Raw genomic sequence first — 17,071 nt, forward strand, 5'->3', positions numbered from 1 at the left:
GCACACTACCCCACTACAAAAGATACACTTCTTCTTTGATCTCCTAACACACTTACACCACCACACATGATAAACTTCATCTTTGAGCTCCCAGCACACTACACCACCACACAAGATAAACTTCATCTTTTTAACGTCCATTCACTCTCACGACCATCCCTCCTCATTGTCGTCTTCGCAATGTCCTGGTGACTTTGGACTTTGTTTCCGCCCATTTGCTTCAATTTGCTGGCATCGTTGTGTTCAAGTGCCGACCTTACGAGCTGTGACCTAAAACAGTGAGAAATTGGACCCCCCTGCGTGATGCCCGAAAGCCGTGGATTTCATCTCTTACGGAGATTCTAAGCACTAAAGTCAGAACGGGGAAATTATTTACCTTGTACTCATACTCATTTGGTTTTGGTTGCCCGATGGCGGTAAAGTATAGTTGAGTTAATTTTGTATCCAATATTTGCGTGGCTTGCCGTGTTTTTTCATGTTTTTACAGTCTGTTTTGCGATGGGTTGGACATCGGAAAAAGTGTCATTTCAATTTTCATGTTGAGCGACTGGTTTGGGACCTCGCCATTAATTTTCTTATAATTCTATTCCATCCAGGGCGACGGTTTTGGACCTCGCAAAAACGTTACAACCTTTTACATTGGGCGACTGGTTTGTCATTGATGTTACATTTGGTTGTCATGTGTTCGTTCATGGTGGTGTTTCGTTTAAGAGATATGAATATTTTTGTTTTTAATGACATCGGAATATCTTTTGAAACTTGTATTTAACTGGTATGGATTGCGGTCTCTTACGCTGCCATTTTCTTGTTCTTGTATATTTCTGTTTTAAACACAAATACCCATACACTCTTTTTTATAAGAACGCCCAGCCTGAGATTTCACCAATTCGAATAAGAACATGCTAAGAACATGCTGACGCTCAGATAGCAGACAATTGTTTTCTTTTTTATCCCTGATTCTTTTTAAAACGCTGAATGAAATTGTGCTCATAGGGGGCACCCCCTCATAGTAACAACCTTATTATTACTATTGATCATTACTGTGATTCTCTTTCTAATCATTCATTGGGTATTATAAAATTTAAGAACATCGTTAACAACATATTAAGCTTTAAAATGTCCCAAACGCCACAACGAATCTCCTTGCCGGAACAAATCTACTGTTACAACGCCGCTGTTTTTTCTGTTTTGTTTAGCAGTTTAGTTTGTTATTATGTCATTTCTGAGCCCGCCTTGCGTGACAGAGGGCGGCGGTCTGAGTGACTGCGTGGGGGACTAGGGTCTGGATTCCTTTGCGTCTTTCCCGAAGGGTTGAGCAGACGCTTCCATTGTAAGTTGAGATTAGTCTGAGAAGATTTCGACTAGAAACAGGTATTTATATCGCGTATTTACACCCTATTTTAACTATTAACTGTTCCTTTGTGTGTTATTCGGGAAATTCGAAAGGTATTTAAGGCGTTTTAGAGAGAAAATATACTTTTTTTCTAAACCTTGTATTTCGCATATTAATTGGCAATCTATATTTGATATTTATGTGTTATCTCACCCAATGTCTTGAGCTGTCAATGTTACAAAGCTGTACATCAAAGATTGGTACAGCTAGTTTAAAAAGAAACGCTTACTCAAGATGAATCTTTTAGGCAATGATAAACCTCATAGCCAAATGTAATTGATGTGTTTATCTGGTCATTTCAAACGGATAGGTCCATAGCAATAAACTGACAAATACAAAAGACCCGCAGGATCTATAGTGCTAGTACAAAGCAACGCAGGATGCCAACATATTGTAACATTTTTTTTCCAATACAAGAAGCACTTTGCGAAGTCTTTTACACTTGGAGTTTTAAAACTAATGTATTCTGATATTTGAGGCATCCCTTGTCAAACATTCCATTTATTTCTTACCCTTGGGTGCTTCCATGATTCAGATGATAGACCAAGCGTGAAGGTACAAACAGTCAATGTTTGCCAATGTTGAAAATTCCATAGATTTATCTTCCCATCAAATAGCTTAATCCAAGTATCTGTTATGATCAATTCTTGTTGTCATTACTAGCATTTAATTTACAAGGACAATATTGTTTTTTTTGTGTTTGGGATCGGGTATTCGTACCTAGCAGGGGCCTAATAGGGTGTGAGGGTGCAGTAGGTGTGATAATTAGTATGGTGATGTAGGAGGGTGGTGGAGGAAATAGGCTTGTGAGATAGTGTAGAGTGGTTATGGTGTGTAGATTAAAGTAGTGATGAAGAGGGTTATGGTGTAAATGATGGTGATAATTTTAGCGTGATGAGAGGAGGTTGTGTAGGATTAGGTGAAATGTGATTAATGATTGTGTAATTGAAGTGCGAGAAGTGAGAGAGAGAGGTCATGGGGTTATTAAGAAACGTGGGGGTGGTTAAGATTATGGATTATAAGATAACGAGTAAAGGTTGTTTAGGAAATGGGGTTAACAAAAAAGAGTAAAGAGAGTTGTGAATGAGGGATTATTGTGTTGAGTGGAGGAGGTAATGTAGTAGATATGGTATTATGTGGGGATTAAAACAGTCGTGATCGGTTAATGGTGGCGAGTGTTTATGTTGCGTATATGTGAGAAGGTGATGTAGAAATTAGTGAAATCTGATAAATGAAGAGTGTAATTAATGTTGAATGGAAGGATATTGTGACATGAATATATATTGTGACATGAATATGTAGTGTAGGTTAAAATGTTTGTGATATGTAGGTGTGAAAAAATAGCATATAAGTAAAGAATTTTTTTTTATTAATTGTTGAGAGAAAATGTAGTTAGCAGTAACTGAGGTGCGTATAGTGAGGCTGGAGGTATGCATCTAAGTTGCGATATGATTGGCAAGTGAAATTAAAAAATAATAGAGGTGGAATGAGTGTATTAACAAAATAAAAGCGCTGTTATACGATGAAAGGAAACAATGGTGAAAATGGCTAGCACTGTGTGTAGAATCGGTAAAGTGAGGTAGAGTGAGGGCACAGCCCTAGCCACCAACCTCATAACACACCGCACCCCCACACCCCCACCACACCACACTGCACCCCCTGCCACTACACCTCACCGCCCAGCTCTCCTCCCCACACCTACCACAGAACGTGCCCTACTACCCACACCAATGGCTACATACTACATACAACCCACAGACAACTCAACGACACCAATTATTATTCTGCCGTCTCCCATGACCACATACTCTCACAAGACATTTCCCTGTACATCCATCAATTGTTTCAAGACAACATTATCGATGAGCACACTCATGATTTCCTACTCCCCTACACACCCCTGTTCTACATGTTACCCAAAATTCACAAACCCAACACCCCTGGCCGCCCAATCATCTCAGGCTGCCAATCGTCTACCGAAAAACTCTCCATCTTTCTTGACCACTACCTCAAGAAATTTGTACCCCACATCCCGTCCTACATCAAGGATACCACACACTTCCTACAAACAGTCCTCTCCCTCCCCACACCACTACCAGACACATGTTTTCTTGTCACAATTGATGTCACCTCACTCTGCACCAACATCCCACATGAGGTGTTTGGGGTTGCCAACTTCACATGAGAAATGTGAATGTCTCTGCTTTGTGGTTATTGAAATGAGTAGAAAACGAATAACTCGTTTTCTTATGCTCTAATTGTTTTGTGTGAAAATGGCAACATCCGCCAGCGAAAATAAAGAAATAAGAGAATAAGAGATATATTGTTTGTGTTTGTACTGCTGATATGAGTAGCAATGGAATAACCATTTTCTTATGCTCTTCTAGTTTTTTCTTGAAGAAATGGCAACATCCGCCAGCAGGCGCCTCGAGGATGAGGTGACATGCTCTTTGTGTATAGAGCACTTCAACGATCCTAGAGTGCTCCCTTGCTTCCACTCATTTTGTCGGCACTGCCTGGAAGAGCTGGCAGTGCACTCTGAAGGGAAAGGAAAACTTGTGTGCCCCCTCTGTAAGGCGGAATTCCAGGTAATCTGTCATATCAAAAATACATCCATTACTTAATGAGAGCTGGAACAACTTTGTGTGACAAATGTTTTGCTTTACCGAAGAAATGGATTCAACGACATTTCGAAAGAGAAAAGCGAAATTGAATTCTTCTCACAACAAATTTGGCTCCATTTTTAACACTTTATGAGTATTAAACTGTTTAAAGATAAAAAAAATTGATTATTATATTAAAACAATGCAGATACATCCCAGCGTAGCTATGTTCTAAAGCCCTCCCTCTCCTGAAGTCATATGCAAACTTTATTATAACTATATTTTACTGATTATTGTTCTAGATTTCCCCAGCAGATGTTCCGAGTTTGAAGGTGAATTTCATGATCAACAGTACTCTCTCTGTTCTATTGTTGACATCTGAAGACTCCAAGAAGAAACCAGCTTGTGAATCGTGTGATAGTGGTGAGCCTGCCCAGGGGAGATGTAACGAGTGCGATCACTTTGTCTGTGAGCAGTGCATCTCGGCTCATAAGAGATTTCAACCAGTGCAACATCACACTATCCTCAGTTTTGATGAGATCAAAAGCGGAAAGTTACTTGCAATGAGCGAGGCTTCCTTCTGCACCAAACACAAGGATGAAAAGCTGAAACTGTTTTGCGAATCTTGTAAGGAAGTGATTTGCCGAGATTGCACCGTCGTTGATCATAAAAATCACGATTACCTTTTCACAAGTGATGTAATCGCTCGAGAGAAAGAAGAAATATTGGGAAGAGCAAAAAAAGTTGCATCAAAAATCACCAACATTGAACAAGCGATGGCATTGGTAGAAGAGGCTCAACAACATCTCGAGGAAAATAAACGTGCGGCCAGAAGGGATCTGGATGCGTTCATTGATAAGCAGATAGGTACTCCTGAGAAGGTGCGATCAGATCTTAGAGGGGAGATCGAGTCAGCTTGTCAAAAGCAAGAGAAGCAGCTGACTGCCCAGAGAGAGACTCTATCCATGAGACTTGCAAGTGCTCGTAGCAGTTTGGAGTTTGCTGAGAGAATGTGCAGGGATGCAAATGATGTGAATGTCTTGTCCATCAGGAATGAAGTGCTATCCCAGCTATCGAGTCTTGCAGTGAAACCCGTGGATCAGCCTTGTACGGAGGGTGGAGTTCGTCTTGTAGTGGATGAGGAGTATTGGGATACTTTGTCAAAGAAGATGTCTGTTGGTGAATCTGAGCAAACAGGTACTAATTCTCTTATACTGTTATGTAGGTCGGTCGGTCGGTCGGTCGGTCGGTCGGTCGGTCGGTCGGTCGGTCGGTCGGTCGGTCGGTCGGTCGGCCGGTCGGTCGGCAGGCAGGCAGGCAGGTAGGCAGGCATGCAGGCAGGTAGGTAGGTACCCTCTATGGACTCTTGAATAGGCTACCTAGTTTTACCTTTTACTACCATCTCGAAGGTCTTTCTCATGTTCAACTCCATTCGGTTCTCCAGCGCCCAGCGCTTGATGTTGGTAACTTTCTCCAGCGATGAATCAATCGTGTCTGAGCCAGATATCACAGGCGTCCTTATTGTGATGTCATCCGCATATTTGATTAATAGAGAGTTGGCGCTAGCGTTCTGAATGTCATTTACCATGATAGAGAACGGTCCTAGCACCGTTCCTTGGGGGACTCCTCTACTGATTCCAAGGAAACTGGTAGACATCCCATTAACCACAACTCGCTGCTTTCGATAGGAAGCCAATTATCCACAATCTGTTACAAAACTAATGGGACACTTTCCCTCCCCCTTCCTCAATGTGGGAGAGCAAATGATCACCTTGCTATTGCTTGTGTTTTGAGCTGAAAAATCGCCTCTAACCAATATTAATCGGGGGGAGAGTGTTGGCGGTTGTTCGTATAGGACGTTTCCCACTTACTTTTGTTGAAGATTGTCTGAGCAAGTGACTGACAGGTCCTGGAACAGGAAACACTATCGTTGATAACGCAACGACAATACAACTATGCGAACGTCAAAATCAAACACATACAATTATCGTGCCAGAATCGCGCGTAAAAATGGACAGAAGCTTCAGAGACGACTATTTTTCATTGTAAACAATGCAAAATCTCATCTGTTTCTTCATATAAGAAATACCGCCTATGAAGAATTTATTACGTGAGAGATTTTCACTACAAATTTTGTCACGCAAGCTTGTCTCGGGGAGAAGGTCAATTCAATAAATTCATCTGTTTTACAATAGTTTTGCTAAATATCTGACACTTTGACACACAGTTATGCTTGAAGAGTTCAAGCAAAGTGTATGCAATGCTTTTTCTGTGGAGCATTCGCTAAAATCGACGGCTACGTCTTCTGTTCTTGCTTACGTGGCTCAACGATTAACACCAACGGTTAACCATTTTAAAATTTAACCATTTTAAAATTGTTTAAGAAATGCCTTAGACAAACTCTAAAATAATACAGTAACAACTTGAGATTCAAGCTCATAAATGGACACTAGTTTTGTTTGAATGAGGGTTTGCATTTTGGAGAGAGAGCTCATAGTAGATGGTTGACCGTCGTTTTACTAAGATAAAAATAAAGTTCATTTTTATATAAATGGTCTACCACGGTTGACAGCTCAAAAAAGCCCTATTATATATTTCAAATCATTTGTAAGCTTCATATACCTAAATAGCTTTGTGATGGTAATAGAGTAGACGAATGATTGAAATCCGGCTACCATGAGTGGGAATAATGTTTTTCTAAAAATGGTAGACCGTACACGGTCCACACCCGCTTTTTTGCACCGCCATGCTAAATATATAAACACTTGTTGTGATGTTCATTGAAAATGAAATGAGACGAGGCTCTCATGTTTTCTACAACAGATAAACCGCCTATTTATCGCTTTCTTTAGTCGATTTGTTATTTATTGTTTAATGGGGAAATACTTATTAGGCGATGATCTTTTTAGTCTCTATGCCTGTATTTATATTACCTAAATTGGCCATAAAAGCGGTGTTTTTCGGCTATTATACTCCGAGGGATGGCTGCTTTTGCAAATGGAGACAGTCGGCACGATATATAGACAGTCTCTTTGGCAACATCAAATGAATTTTATATTTTACAAAATTATAGTCTGCAAATATCCCAGCGCACCTTCATTTAATTCAAATTAATTGAATAAAATATTCCAAATAGCGCACAGATATCCCAAAAATATTTTCTGGGGACGTCAACATGTTTACTTCAAGCTCGAATAATTAATAGAGTGAAAAACTTTCATTAGGGTATGCGAATAAAGAGAATACATTTTAAGAAATCGATGATAACCGTGACAAATTCCAATCGTTCCACTTCTGAGACAATCTGTTACAAAACTAATGGGACACTTTCCCTCCCCCTTCCTGAATGTTGGAGGGCAAATGAACACCTTGCCACTGCTTGTGTTTTGAGCTGAAAAATCGCCTCTAACCAATATTAATCGGGTGGAGAGGGTTGGCGGTTGTTCGTATGTGAAGTGTCCCACTTACTTTTGTTGAAGATTGCAGTTCTTGATGTAAGGGTTGATGTCGTATTTTGCCAGTTTATTACAGAGAATATGGTGAGGGACAGTGTCGAAGGCCTTGCTAAAATCAAATGACAATGCTCTAACAAAATCTGCATCGTTGTCTAACTGCTTGGGCCAAAAGTGTTGGCATTTGATCAGGGCCATTGTTGTGTTATGGCCTTTCTTGTAGGCAAATTGGTCGGGGCCAATTTCCGACTTAAGAGTGGAACAGAGTTCGTTTCTGCAGACAAAACGCTTGAAAATCCTAATGATGATATTAGTCAGTGAGATTGGTCTGAGTTGACTACACTCTGTCAGAGGAGATTCCTTAGGGATGGGCGAGATGTTCGCTAACTTCCAAGCCATTGGGACAGTTTGTTGTTGGAGTGAACAGTTGAAGATATTTGTGACAACAGGTGCAAGATGGTGAGAAAAGTCGCGCCAGAGCAAGTACGGAAATTGATCAGGCCCTGAGGCAGTTCGTTTCTATGTGATAAAAAACTCATTACATCGCTCTCACTCACTGTTAGGGTTCGGGTGCCTTCAGTTATCTCCAGGCGCACGGGGACAACATATGCCTTATCAGTATTGGTGGCTTGAAAATGTGAGTTGATGATGTCGGGTGGAATCACCGATGATGATTATGATGCGCGTTCCCTGTGTCTTTCGGCCAGTTATTCTATTGGCTGTCTCCCACCATTCTTTTGAACCGCATTTGTGTTCCTTATGAACAGCTTCCACCTGATTACTCCGAATGAGAATGTTGATACACTCTTGGCGCCTCAGAATCTCAGCACGGGTTCCTTTATGCGCGATTCTGTTCCTGATGTTACAAAGGTGTTTAACCAGGGGGGACATGTAAGGTGGGTCTCTGGATGAGACTTTGACCCTAATGAGCGGTAAACATTCATTGAACATCGACCACAGGCTCGCATTTAGCAGCTCCACACTCTCCTCTAGGTTACCAAGATTTTTAATAGGACTCCAGTCGAAAACATTTGTTTTTCCTGATCAAATAACTGAAATCCTCTGCTATCAAACCTCTCACTTTTCAGAAAATTAATTTTACCTTTGATTTGATTTGTGCATTGTTTTTTTTACCCCCAGTAACTCTATGCCTAAATTTAACCTCATGGTAGTGTAAAGTAATTTTTGTTTTTTTAATCATGTAGTTTTCATTGTATGTATACCCCGAATTATTTACATTTATTACATTATGAGTAGCGACTGAAGGGATCAAAGCCGCAGTTCTTCTAGAAATAATTGAGACAATTTTAAAGCAGAAACTTCATAGGATACCAGATTCACAATTTTTAAGCACCAGCGTTTTGCGACGAGTAGAATACATAGAAGCATACCATAATAAACAAGTCTTTAAGAACTTTTTTGCTGAATGGTAGTTCTACAAAAGGTGGTTACGGGTTGGGTTTATTCGAAAGATTAATGGTGATCAAGTCCAGCGTTTGTGACACTTCGATAATTTGTCCTATTTATATATAATTTTCGGCGAAGGGATTTTGATCCTTTCTGTAATTGACAGAGAGTGTCTTTTGACACAAATCTAATCCTGATGGTGGAACTTTGGGCCCAAAATACTCTAGGAATCTTGATTTGGGGCAGGACTTTGTACGACCCACAACAACAGCAGCAACAATTTGTACTAACCCTTTGGGTGACACACATATACACTGACTTTATTTGTTTGAGACATGATGAGGATAAGGAATTGTGCCTTCTTGATAAAAAGAGTATTGGTTACTTATCTGGTGATGGTGTAACTCCGTTTGTAGGTCTTGAGCAGTCCGCCATCTTCAGCGGCAAAGGTCCAGAGTACCTCCGAGATCTCTTGGGATTCCTGCAGCCCGTGCAGCAAAGTCCTAAGAGTCGCTGGGTCAGATGTTTCTCAGCAAAGAGAGATGGCTGGGCTGCCAGTACCTTCCACGAAAAATGCGACGGCAAAGCGCCGAACATCGTACTCGTAAGCGTTGGAGGAAGATACGTGTTTGGTGGCTACTCTGACGTAGCGTGGACAAGTGAGTACACTAATTAATACGAGAAGGGTCGTATGAGGGTGAGGGTCGAAATGTCTGATTATGTTTGTAAATTATTGTTTGTAAACTATTTTTTGTTCATTACCATGAACTTTAAACTTAAGACTTGCAGTACGTTTTCCTAAGCCACCTTCCACCCAATATGTATTAAGTCATATGATAAAAGGATTGGATAGACAAATATAGATATAGTTTGTTAGCAGCTACCATGGTATTACATGAGGTGAGCTCGTTAATTTTGCTGTTTGGTGCAGGAAAATGTTTTTACATAATTACAAGATTTTTCCTTGGACAACCCTTAAAGTAGGTGTTACTAAAATCGAGAAATAAAACAGAAACTCTGGATATCTTCGCGCAATTACATTCCAACTACTTCTGTTATTTATTTCGTGTTACATCGCAATACTGTAATTCAGATGCTTCCGAAAGCAGTTTCGTGTCTACATCGCAATACTGTAACTCAGATTCTTCCGAAAGCAGTTTCGTGTCTACATCCCAATACTGTAATTCAGATTCTTCCGAAAACAGTTTCGTGTCTACATCGCAATACTGTAATTCAGATTCTTCCGAAAGCAGTTTCGTGTCTGCATCGCAATACTGTAATTCAGATTTTCCCCAAGGGAGTTTCGTGTCTACATCGCAATACTGTAATTCCGATTCTTCCGAAAGCAGTTTCGTGTCTACATCGCAATACTGTAATTCCAATTCTTCCGAAAGCAGTTTCGTGTCTACATCGCAATACTGTAATTCCGATTCTTCCGAAAGCAGTTTCGTGTCTACATCGCAATACTGTAATTCCGATTCTTCCGAAAGCAGTTTTATGTCTACATCGCAATACTGTAACTCAGATTCTTCCGGAAGCAGTTTTATGTCTGAGTATCCAGAGTGAAGCCGGCAGAAGGACGATCTTAGGACCCAAGTTTATTTTTCTTTCGATAATCTTTCTAATAATCGTTTCATAATTTATCGTGTTTGGGGACAAACACAAGTTTGACAAGGGAGGTATGTTATAGGACGGTTTGTTATATTGTTTAGGTTATAGGTTATTGTCGTCTAGTATTTCATGTTCCTATCTTGAAGTTTTATTTATCTTTTAAGGATAATTTAGATTTTGTTTACAATTGATGGTTTCCTAAGTCTAGATTTTAGCACGCCCGTGGACCCTCCGCATCGATGACCTTTTGGTGCGTCTAAATCCAGGGAGTGTACAGTTTCTTATACGTGGCGAAATCTCAGGTTTCTTTTTGTTTTGGAAATTTTGTTTGAACAGTTAAATTCTTTCTAAATTGTATGCCACCGCCCTCACCCCTTGGTTTAGACATCTATACTTGTATCGTTATTTCAATTAGGCGAAACTGTTGTAGACACGCGTTCTTTCAGCATGCGCAGTTAAGTTTTAAAAGTTGCTTAATCATTAGTGTTATTTTAGAGTTACCTTGACTTCATAGATTATTCTGTAAATACGCAGGGACGAGAGACCAACTCTGTGATTTCCCACGCCCTCACGCTTTTGTCTGATTGGTTCGTTTTGCCAAATTTTCTCCGTTTCCTCTTGAATTGTTTTACATTCAAGATTGTTTTACATATTTCCTTTCATGTGGGACCACTACATGGGTATCTGTCTGGTCCAAGGGTATAAATATAGCGAGCCTAATTCTGTACTTATGCTGCTGCTGTGGCCAAACATTTGGAAAGCATTGAAAAACGCCAGCCTTGCCTTCGTCTTCATCTCCGTATTAAGGATCCCGGCTTGTGCCCCTAACATTAATTCATACAATGGGAAATAATTTTGATTATTTTTGCTTTTTATCTTATGCTAATTAATAGAATTTCGAAGATTATTTTTTACCGTTGTTTTGACTGAAAATACAACTTTAAGCTCCATTGAAGGGTTGTGGGTAAGGGATCAATTGTATCTTTTTCCCATCGGCAATTCAATCACCATCCTTAGATGTATTTCACGGTAAAATAGCTTGGCATTCACTCATCAGAGGAGATACTAGTTATTATATAAAATGTGGTAGGACTGTATTTCTATTCCTTTTGATCAACTTTTTGCAAACACGTCATTTAATAAATCTCCATGAAATCTCTAATTAGCCCCTGGCGATTATTTCTTTTTGTCTTGACAAAATCTGCTCGATTAGAGGGAGGGGCTTGTTTCAAAACCTTTTTTTCATTTTCTGACACTAGGTATTTCGGCCCCTATAAAAGGTGCTAAATATTAGTGCTTATTACTCGTACAAAAATAGATAAATCTAGCAAGAGTCAATTGTTCCTTTTGGAAAGATGTTTCTTCGGGGTTAGGGGTGAAGACTCAATTTCCTTGAATTTAAATAATACGAGTTCGGCACGGTTTTTGCTGTTTTTACTCTAGTTTTTATTATAAAATAACGCATTTTGTTTTATTTTCTTCAAAGTGAGTGACCGAGGATACCAGTCCTCCAGCAGGTCATTCTTGTTCACGCTGTGTAACAAGAATGGCTACCGCCCTGAAAAGTTGCCATTGAGGCGCACGCCAGATGGACTGGCCATTTTGGACAATACAAGTTGCGGTCCGGTGTTTGGTGGTCGTGACCTGTTTATCGCTGACAACGCGGGGGGTAAAAAAGTGTCCTGTACGGAGCCACGCACGTACGCTCGTCCCCAGGGCGCCCCATTTGATGGCCTGTGTGACGTCTTTGCTGGCAAATACAGATTCACACCCGACGAAATGGAGGTGTTTCACGAGGTGGTGGACTGAATACAGCTCTGAGCGTCTGTAAAGTGACAATAGACATAAAGACGTGTAAACATTTGTTAGTTGGTACTGTGTCATGAGAATAATGTATTTTGAATAAGGCTTCACCATCTTGTGATGTGACCCGCGGTGCATCTTGGGTAGCATGTAAATCACAAAATATCACATGCTGTGAAAAACCCGCTAGCGAGGGTTACGGCACACGTTACTTTAGTCCAACCTTATTTAAAAACGTGTACATCTCGAGTATATATATCCGAATTTTATAACACAAATGCAAATTGTAAATTTTAATAATTATTCCTATAAGCTGTTAGAAACAATATGTTGTTTGGTCTAGATAATTACGTACAAGTTGTGTGTGTGTTTTTTACTTCTTTTTTAAAAATTAAGAAAGATGCCTAACCCGTGTGTCTTTGCGTAGAGGGAAGGGGAAGGGACTCCGATATTAGCAAGGTACAAGGTGAGGAAGTGCAATCAGAATTTATTAGATGGCTCCTGGGGGTAAATAAATATCGAAGCTCAAATGCGTGCCTGGTGGAGGCTGGTTGACTCCCTTTGCGAACTCAAGCAAAATGCAGAGCGTTGCAATATTGGGGGTTCTAAGAAATTCAGACCGTACGAAACTTTCTAATGTAGCGATGCACGACTCTTTATGACGCGGAAAAAAAGAATTTTAAAAACACAAAATTAAATATATTTAAGGTATGGTAAACCACACCCGACGCAGAAATACCAATAAATCTTATAAGACAGAGTCTGACATATATAGAACAACAAGTTAAATGAAATTAATAACTATGAATAGAAAGACCCTCGACATAAAACCAAATTGAGAACATTAAGGAAATTTAAGAGCGTTCACAATATCTCTCCCAAGTTAAAATCGCAGAATTGCGTTCACAAAGTTTATGCCCAGTGCACACTAGCGACATATCGACATTACGACATGGGCGCGCGCACTCTTATCTTCGACATAACGACATAAGATTAAAAAAACATGTTTTTTCTTTTATGTCCTGATGTCCATGTTGTTATGACGGGCTAAACATAGTGCGCGCGCCCATGTTATGTTGCTAGTGTGCATTATTAAGCAACCACAAACTAGCTATCAAAACAGGACGACACAAAACCCCTGAACGAAAAACGTGCCCAATATGCTTGGTCGAAGTCGAGGACGAGGAAAAACACTGATCAAATGCCCGGCATATAATAAATCAAAGGAACGAATAAATTTATGTTTTTTTTTTTAAATTCGCAACAAAACAGATTTGAAAGCGATTGCTCAGTTTGAACCAGGATAGTGCAACAAAAGAAATAGCTCAATTTCTTTGGGAAGCAACAAAAATTAGATCTATAATGACATCGCTACAAAGTAAGATGATCAAAAACATATCAGGAATAGGAGAACGACTTGAATACCTTCTGTCTTTTTTAATATGAATGTATTCGGCAAAACCCGTGAATCAAAGATGAAAAGGTGCCAAATAAAATTATTGAATTGGATCAGCATGAGGGGGGGGGGGGTCTGTTCGCTTCTATTGTGTTCGATAGGTGACTGCTGAGCTCGTGCGCCTTGCTTGACAGGAGGCGGAACAGAAAAACAGATTTGGCGTGTGATGAAAAACGAGAAACAAATGAGACATTTCTTGGAAAAGTAGATTGGACATCACTTCGGGCAACACAACAAAACTTTAAAGAGTAGCAATATTTGAAACATGACTAGCTTGAATTGTAAAGACCGCCCCACGGCACACTTGTAAGCTTGCAATGCAACGGTGTTTTCGCGTTTTCTGTAAGCGTATATAAATTCGTGGATGAATAAAGTTGCATATATGTACCCTGTTGTTGTGGTGGAGTAGCCTCTCTATAAAATTATACCACTTGTGAGGGTGGTTGTTGTGGTGGAGTAGCCTCTCTATAAAATTATACCACTTGTGAGGGTGGTTGTTGTGGTGGAGTGGCCTCTCTATAAAATTATACCACTTGTGAGGGTGGTTGTTGTGGTGGAGTAGCCTCTCTATAAAATTATACCACTTGTGAGGGTGGTTGTTGTGGTGGAGTAGCCTCTCTATAAAATTATACCACTTGTGAGGGTGGTTGTTGTGGTGGAGTGGCCTCTCTATAAAATTATACCACTTGTGAGGGTGGTTGTTGTGGTGGAGTGGCCTCTATAAAATTATACCACTTGTGAGGGTGGTTGTTGTGGTGGAGTGGCCTCTATAAAATTATACCACTTGTGAGGGTGGTTGTTGTGGTGGAGTGGCCTCTATAAAATTATACCACTTGTGAGGGTGGTTGTTGTGGTGGAGTGGCCTCTATAAAATTATACCACTTGTGAGGGTGGTTGTTGTGGTGGAGTGGCCTCTATAAAATTATACCACTTGTGAGGGTGGTTGTTGTGGTGGAGTGGCCTCCCTATAAAATTATACCACTTGTGAGGGTGGTTGTTGTGGTGGAGTGGCCTCTCTATAAAATTATACCACTTGTGAGGGTGGTTGTTGTGGTGGAGTAGCCTCTCTATAAAATTATACCACTTGTGAGGGTGGTTGTTGTGGTGGAGTGGCCTCTATAAAATTATACCACTTGTGAGGGTGGTTGTTGTGGTGGAGTAGCCTCTCTATAAAATTATACCAGTTGTGAGGGTGGTTGTTGTGGTGGAGTGGCCTCTCTATAAAATTATACCACTTGTGAGGGTGGTTGTTGTGGTGGAGTGGCCTCTCTATAAAATTATACCACTTGTGAGGCTGGTTAAGCGGCAATGCCACCAGCTTACTCACGGTAGATTACGTAACTATCTCCAATCATTTGTAATGGTACGCGAAAAATATTACAAAATTGTAAAAGCAGTGTGCCTAGTAGGTTTTTTTGAGGAGCGGATGGTCTGTTAAATAGCGCGGATTCTAATAGATTCTTTCGCTATCGCTATCGCTTTTTGGGGCAGTGAAATTTTCCAATGCTGCTTTAACTAGACAAGTATTCCAGGGGTATAGAATTATCGGCTATCGCTTTTTGGGGCAGTGAAATTTTCCAATGCTGCTTTAACTAGACGAGTATTCCAGGGGTATAGATTTATCGGCTATCGCTTTTTGGGGCTGTGAAATTTTCCAATGCTGCTTTAACTAGACGAGTATTCCAGGGGTATAGAATTATCGGCTATCGCTTTTTTGGGCAGTGAAATTTTCCGATGCTGCTTTAACTAGACTAGTATTCCAGGGGTATAGAATTATCGGCTATCGCTTTTTGGGGCAGTGAAATTTTCCAATGCTGCTTTAACTAGATGAGTATTCCAGGGGTATAGAATTATCGGTTATCGCTTTTTGAGGCATTGAAATTTTCCGATGCTGCTTTAACTAGACGAGTATTCCAGGGGTATAGAATTATCGGCTATCGCTTTTTGGGGCAGTGAAATTTTCCGATGCTGCTTTAACTAGACTAGTATTCCAGGGGTATAGAATTATCGGCTATCGCTTTTTGGGGCAGTGAAATTTTCCTGGAGCTCTGCCATCCCATGCAACCTCCCCCTCCCCCTCTTCTCACCGTTGTGTTTAAAGGAATGTATATTATTTCGCTTGTTTGAGAGATAAAACAACCTATTTTCGTGCCACTATCTAATATATTTGAGGTAAATGTTGTGCTATTACTTCATGCGCGAATGTTTATTCAACTGAAATCTTTACCGTTTTTTTTTGTCAGAATGGCTTTGTTTTCTGAAAATTTTGCTCTTGCTGTTCCTATTTTTGTTTGTATTTGTCAACCCCCCCCCCCCCTCTTTAAATATCAAAAAGTCTATCCTTTAACATAATATAAATGACAAGAAAACAAATAAACTTTTGCTTTCGCGTGAATATCGATTAGTTCATCGATCGATTTCAAAAAGGCGGGAAAACAAGAAACACTCGCGCGCTGCCAAATCAAAAATGTAAATGAGTGAAAAGATTAAATTGGACGACTTTTAAGGCTATTTGGGGGGGACCGGGGGGTTTCAGAGAAACTGGTGGGAGGCGTGGATCGCCCCTCCGGACCTCCCAGCCTCCCAGCACGGTCTCCTGTCTTAGGCCTGGGAGACGCGAATCGCCCCTCCGAGCCTCCCAGCCCCGTCTCTATATATCAAGCGTATAATGTTTCACGTACATAAACAATCGGCGACCGCTAATGTAGGCCGAATCGATTTCACGTACATGAGCTTTTGGCGATTGCTAATGTAGGCCAAATTGGTTTCGCGTACGGGGCGATTGCTAATGTAGGCCAAAACGGTTTCACGTACATAAACAATCGGCAAAAGCTAATGTAGGCAAAATAGGTTTCGCGTACATGAATAATCATGCGGAGCGGTAGGCGTTTGCGGGTGGCAGACGCTGGGAAGCGGGGGGTATGTGCCACCGCTGCTAACGTCGCTGTTCGCAATGCCTGCTATGTCGGGCCTAGGTTAGCTCTAATACGAGGCGAACAGGCCTGCCCTTAAAGTCCACCCGTCTACCGCGGTCATCCCTGACCCATTCAGAGGAAGACGCTGCGACACAAATGGGGGTGTCGGGCCCATAGACGACTTTCTCGTGCGGCCTCCCGCGGGTTTCTAGGCAAGCGAGAACGTTTGAAGGCTCGTCTAAGGCGAGGCACTGCGAGCGGTCTACGATGTCGCAGGAGATGTAGAAGGCCTCTATTTTCGGCAAAGTCACCTTAAGTGGGGGGGGCCCAAGGGCAGTGCGAGGCCCCGCTCCCCCATCTGATCGTCTTTAGCCTCTAGGCCAAATAGTGCGCAAAGCTCGGCGTTCAGGAACACAACGCCTGTGGACACG

The 17,071-nt window shown here is 41.0% G+C and overlaps 1 protein-coding gene across 2 annotated transcripts; it reads left to right on the forward strand.

The window, feature by feature from the left end:
* The first annotated feature begins 1,233 nt into the window (after positions 1–1,233).
* LOC5499698 (tripartite motif-containing protein 45) lies at positions 1,234–12,934 on the forward strand. 2 transcript variants are annotated; one of them, XM_048722240.1, is made up of 5 exons: positions 1,234–1,371; positions 3,781–3,981; positions 4,299–5,193; positions 9,272–9,514; positions 9,787–9,853. In XM_048722240.1, exons 2-5 carry the CDS (start codon positions 3,796–3,798, stop codon positions 9,837–9,839), a joined length of 1,377 nt encoding a protein of 458 aa, XP_048578197.1. In that variant the 5' UTR covers positions 1,234–1,371; positions 3,781–3,795; the 3' UTR covers positions 9,840–9,853. The 2 variants fall into 2 exon arrangements, with proteins under 2 accessions (XP_048578197.1, XP_048578196.1); XM_048722239.1 differs by lacking the exon at positions 9,787–9,853 and adding an exon at positions 11,953–12,934 and having other exon boundaries at positions 1,235–1,371.
* The last annotated feature ends 4,137 nt before the right edge of the window (positions 12,935–17,071 follow it).

Source organism: Nematostella vectensis, chromosome 14 (genome assembly GCF_932526225.1).
Source record: "Nematostella vectensis chromosome 14, jaNemVect1.1, whole genome shotgun sequence".
Lineage (NCBI taxonomy): Eukaryota > Metazoa > Cnidaria > Anthozoa > Actiniaria > Edwardsiidae > Nematostella > Nematostella vectensis.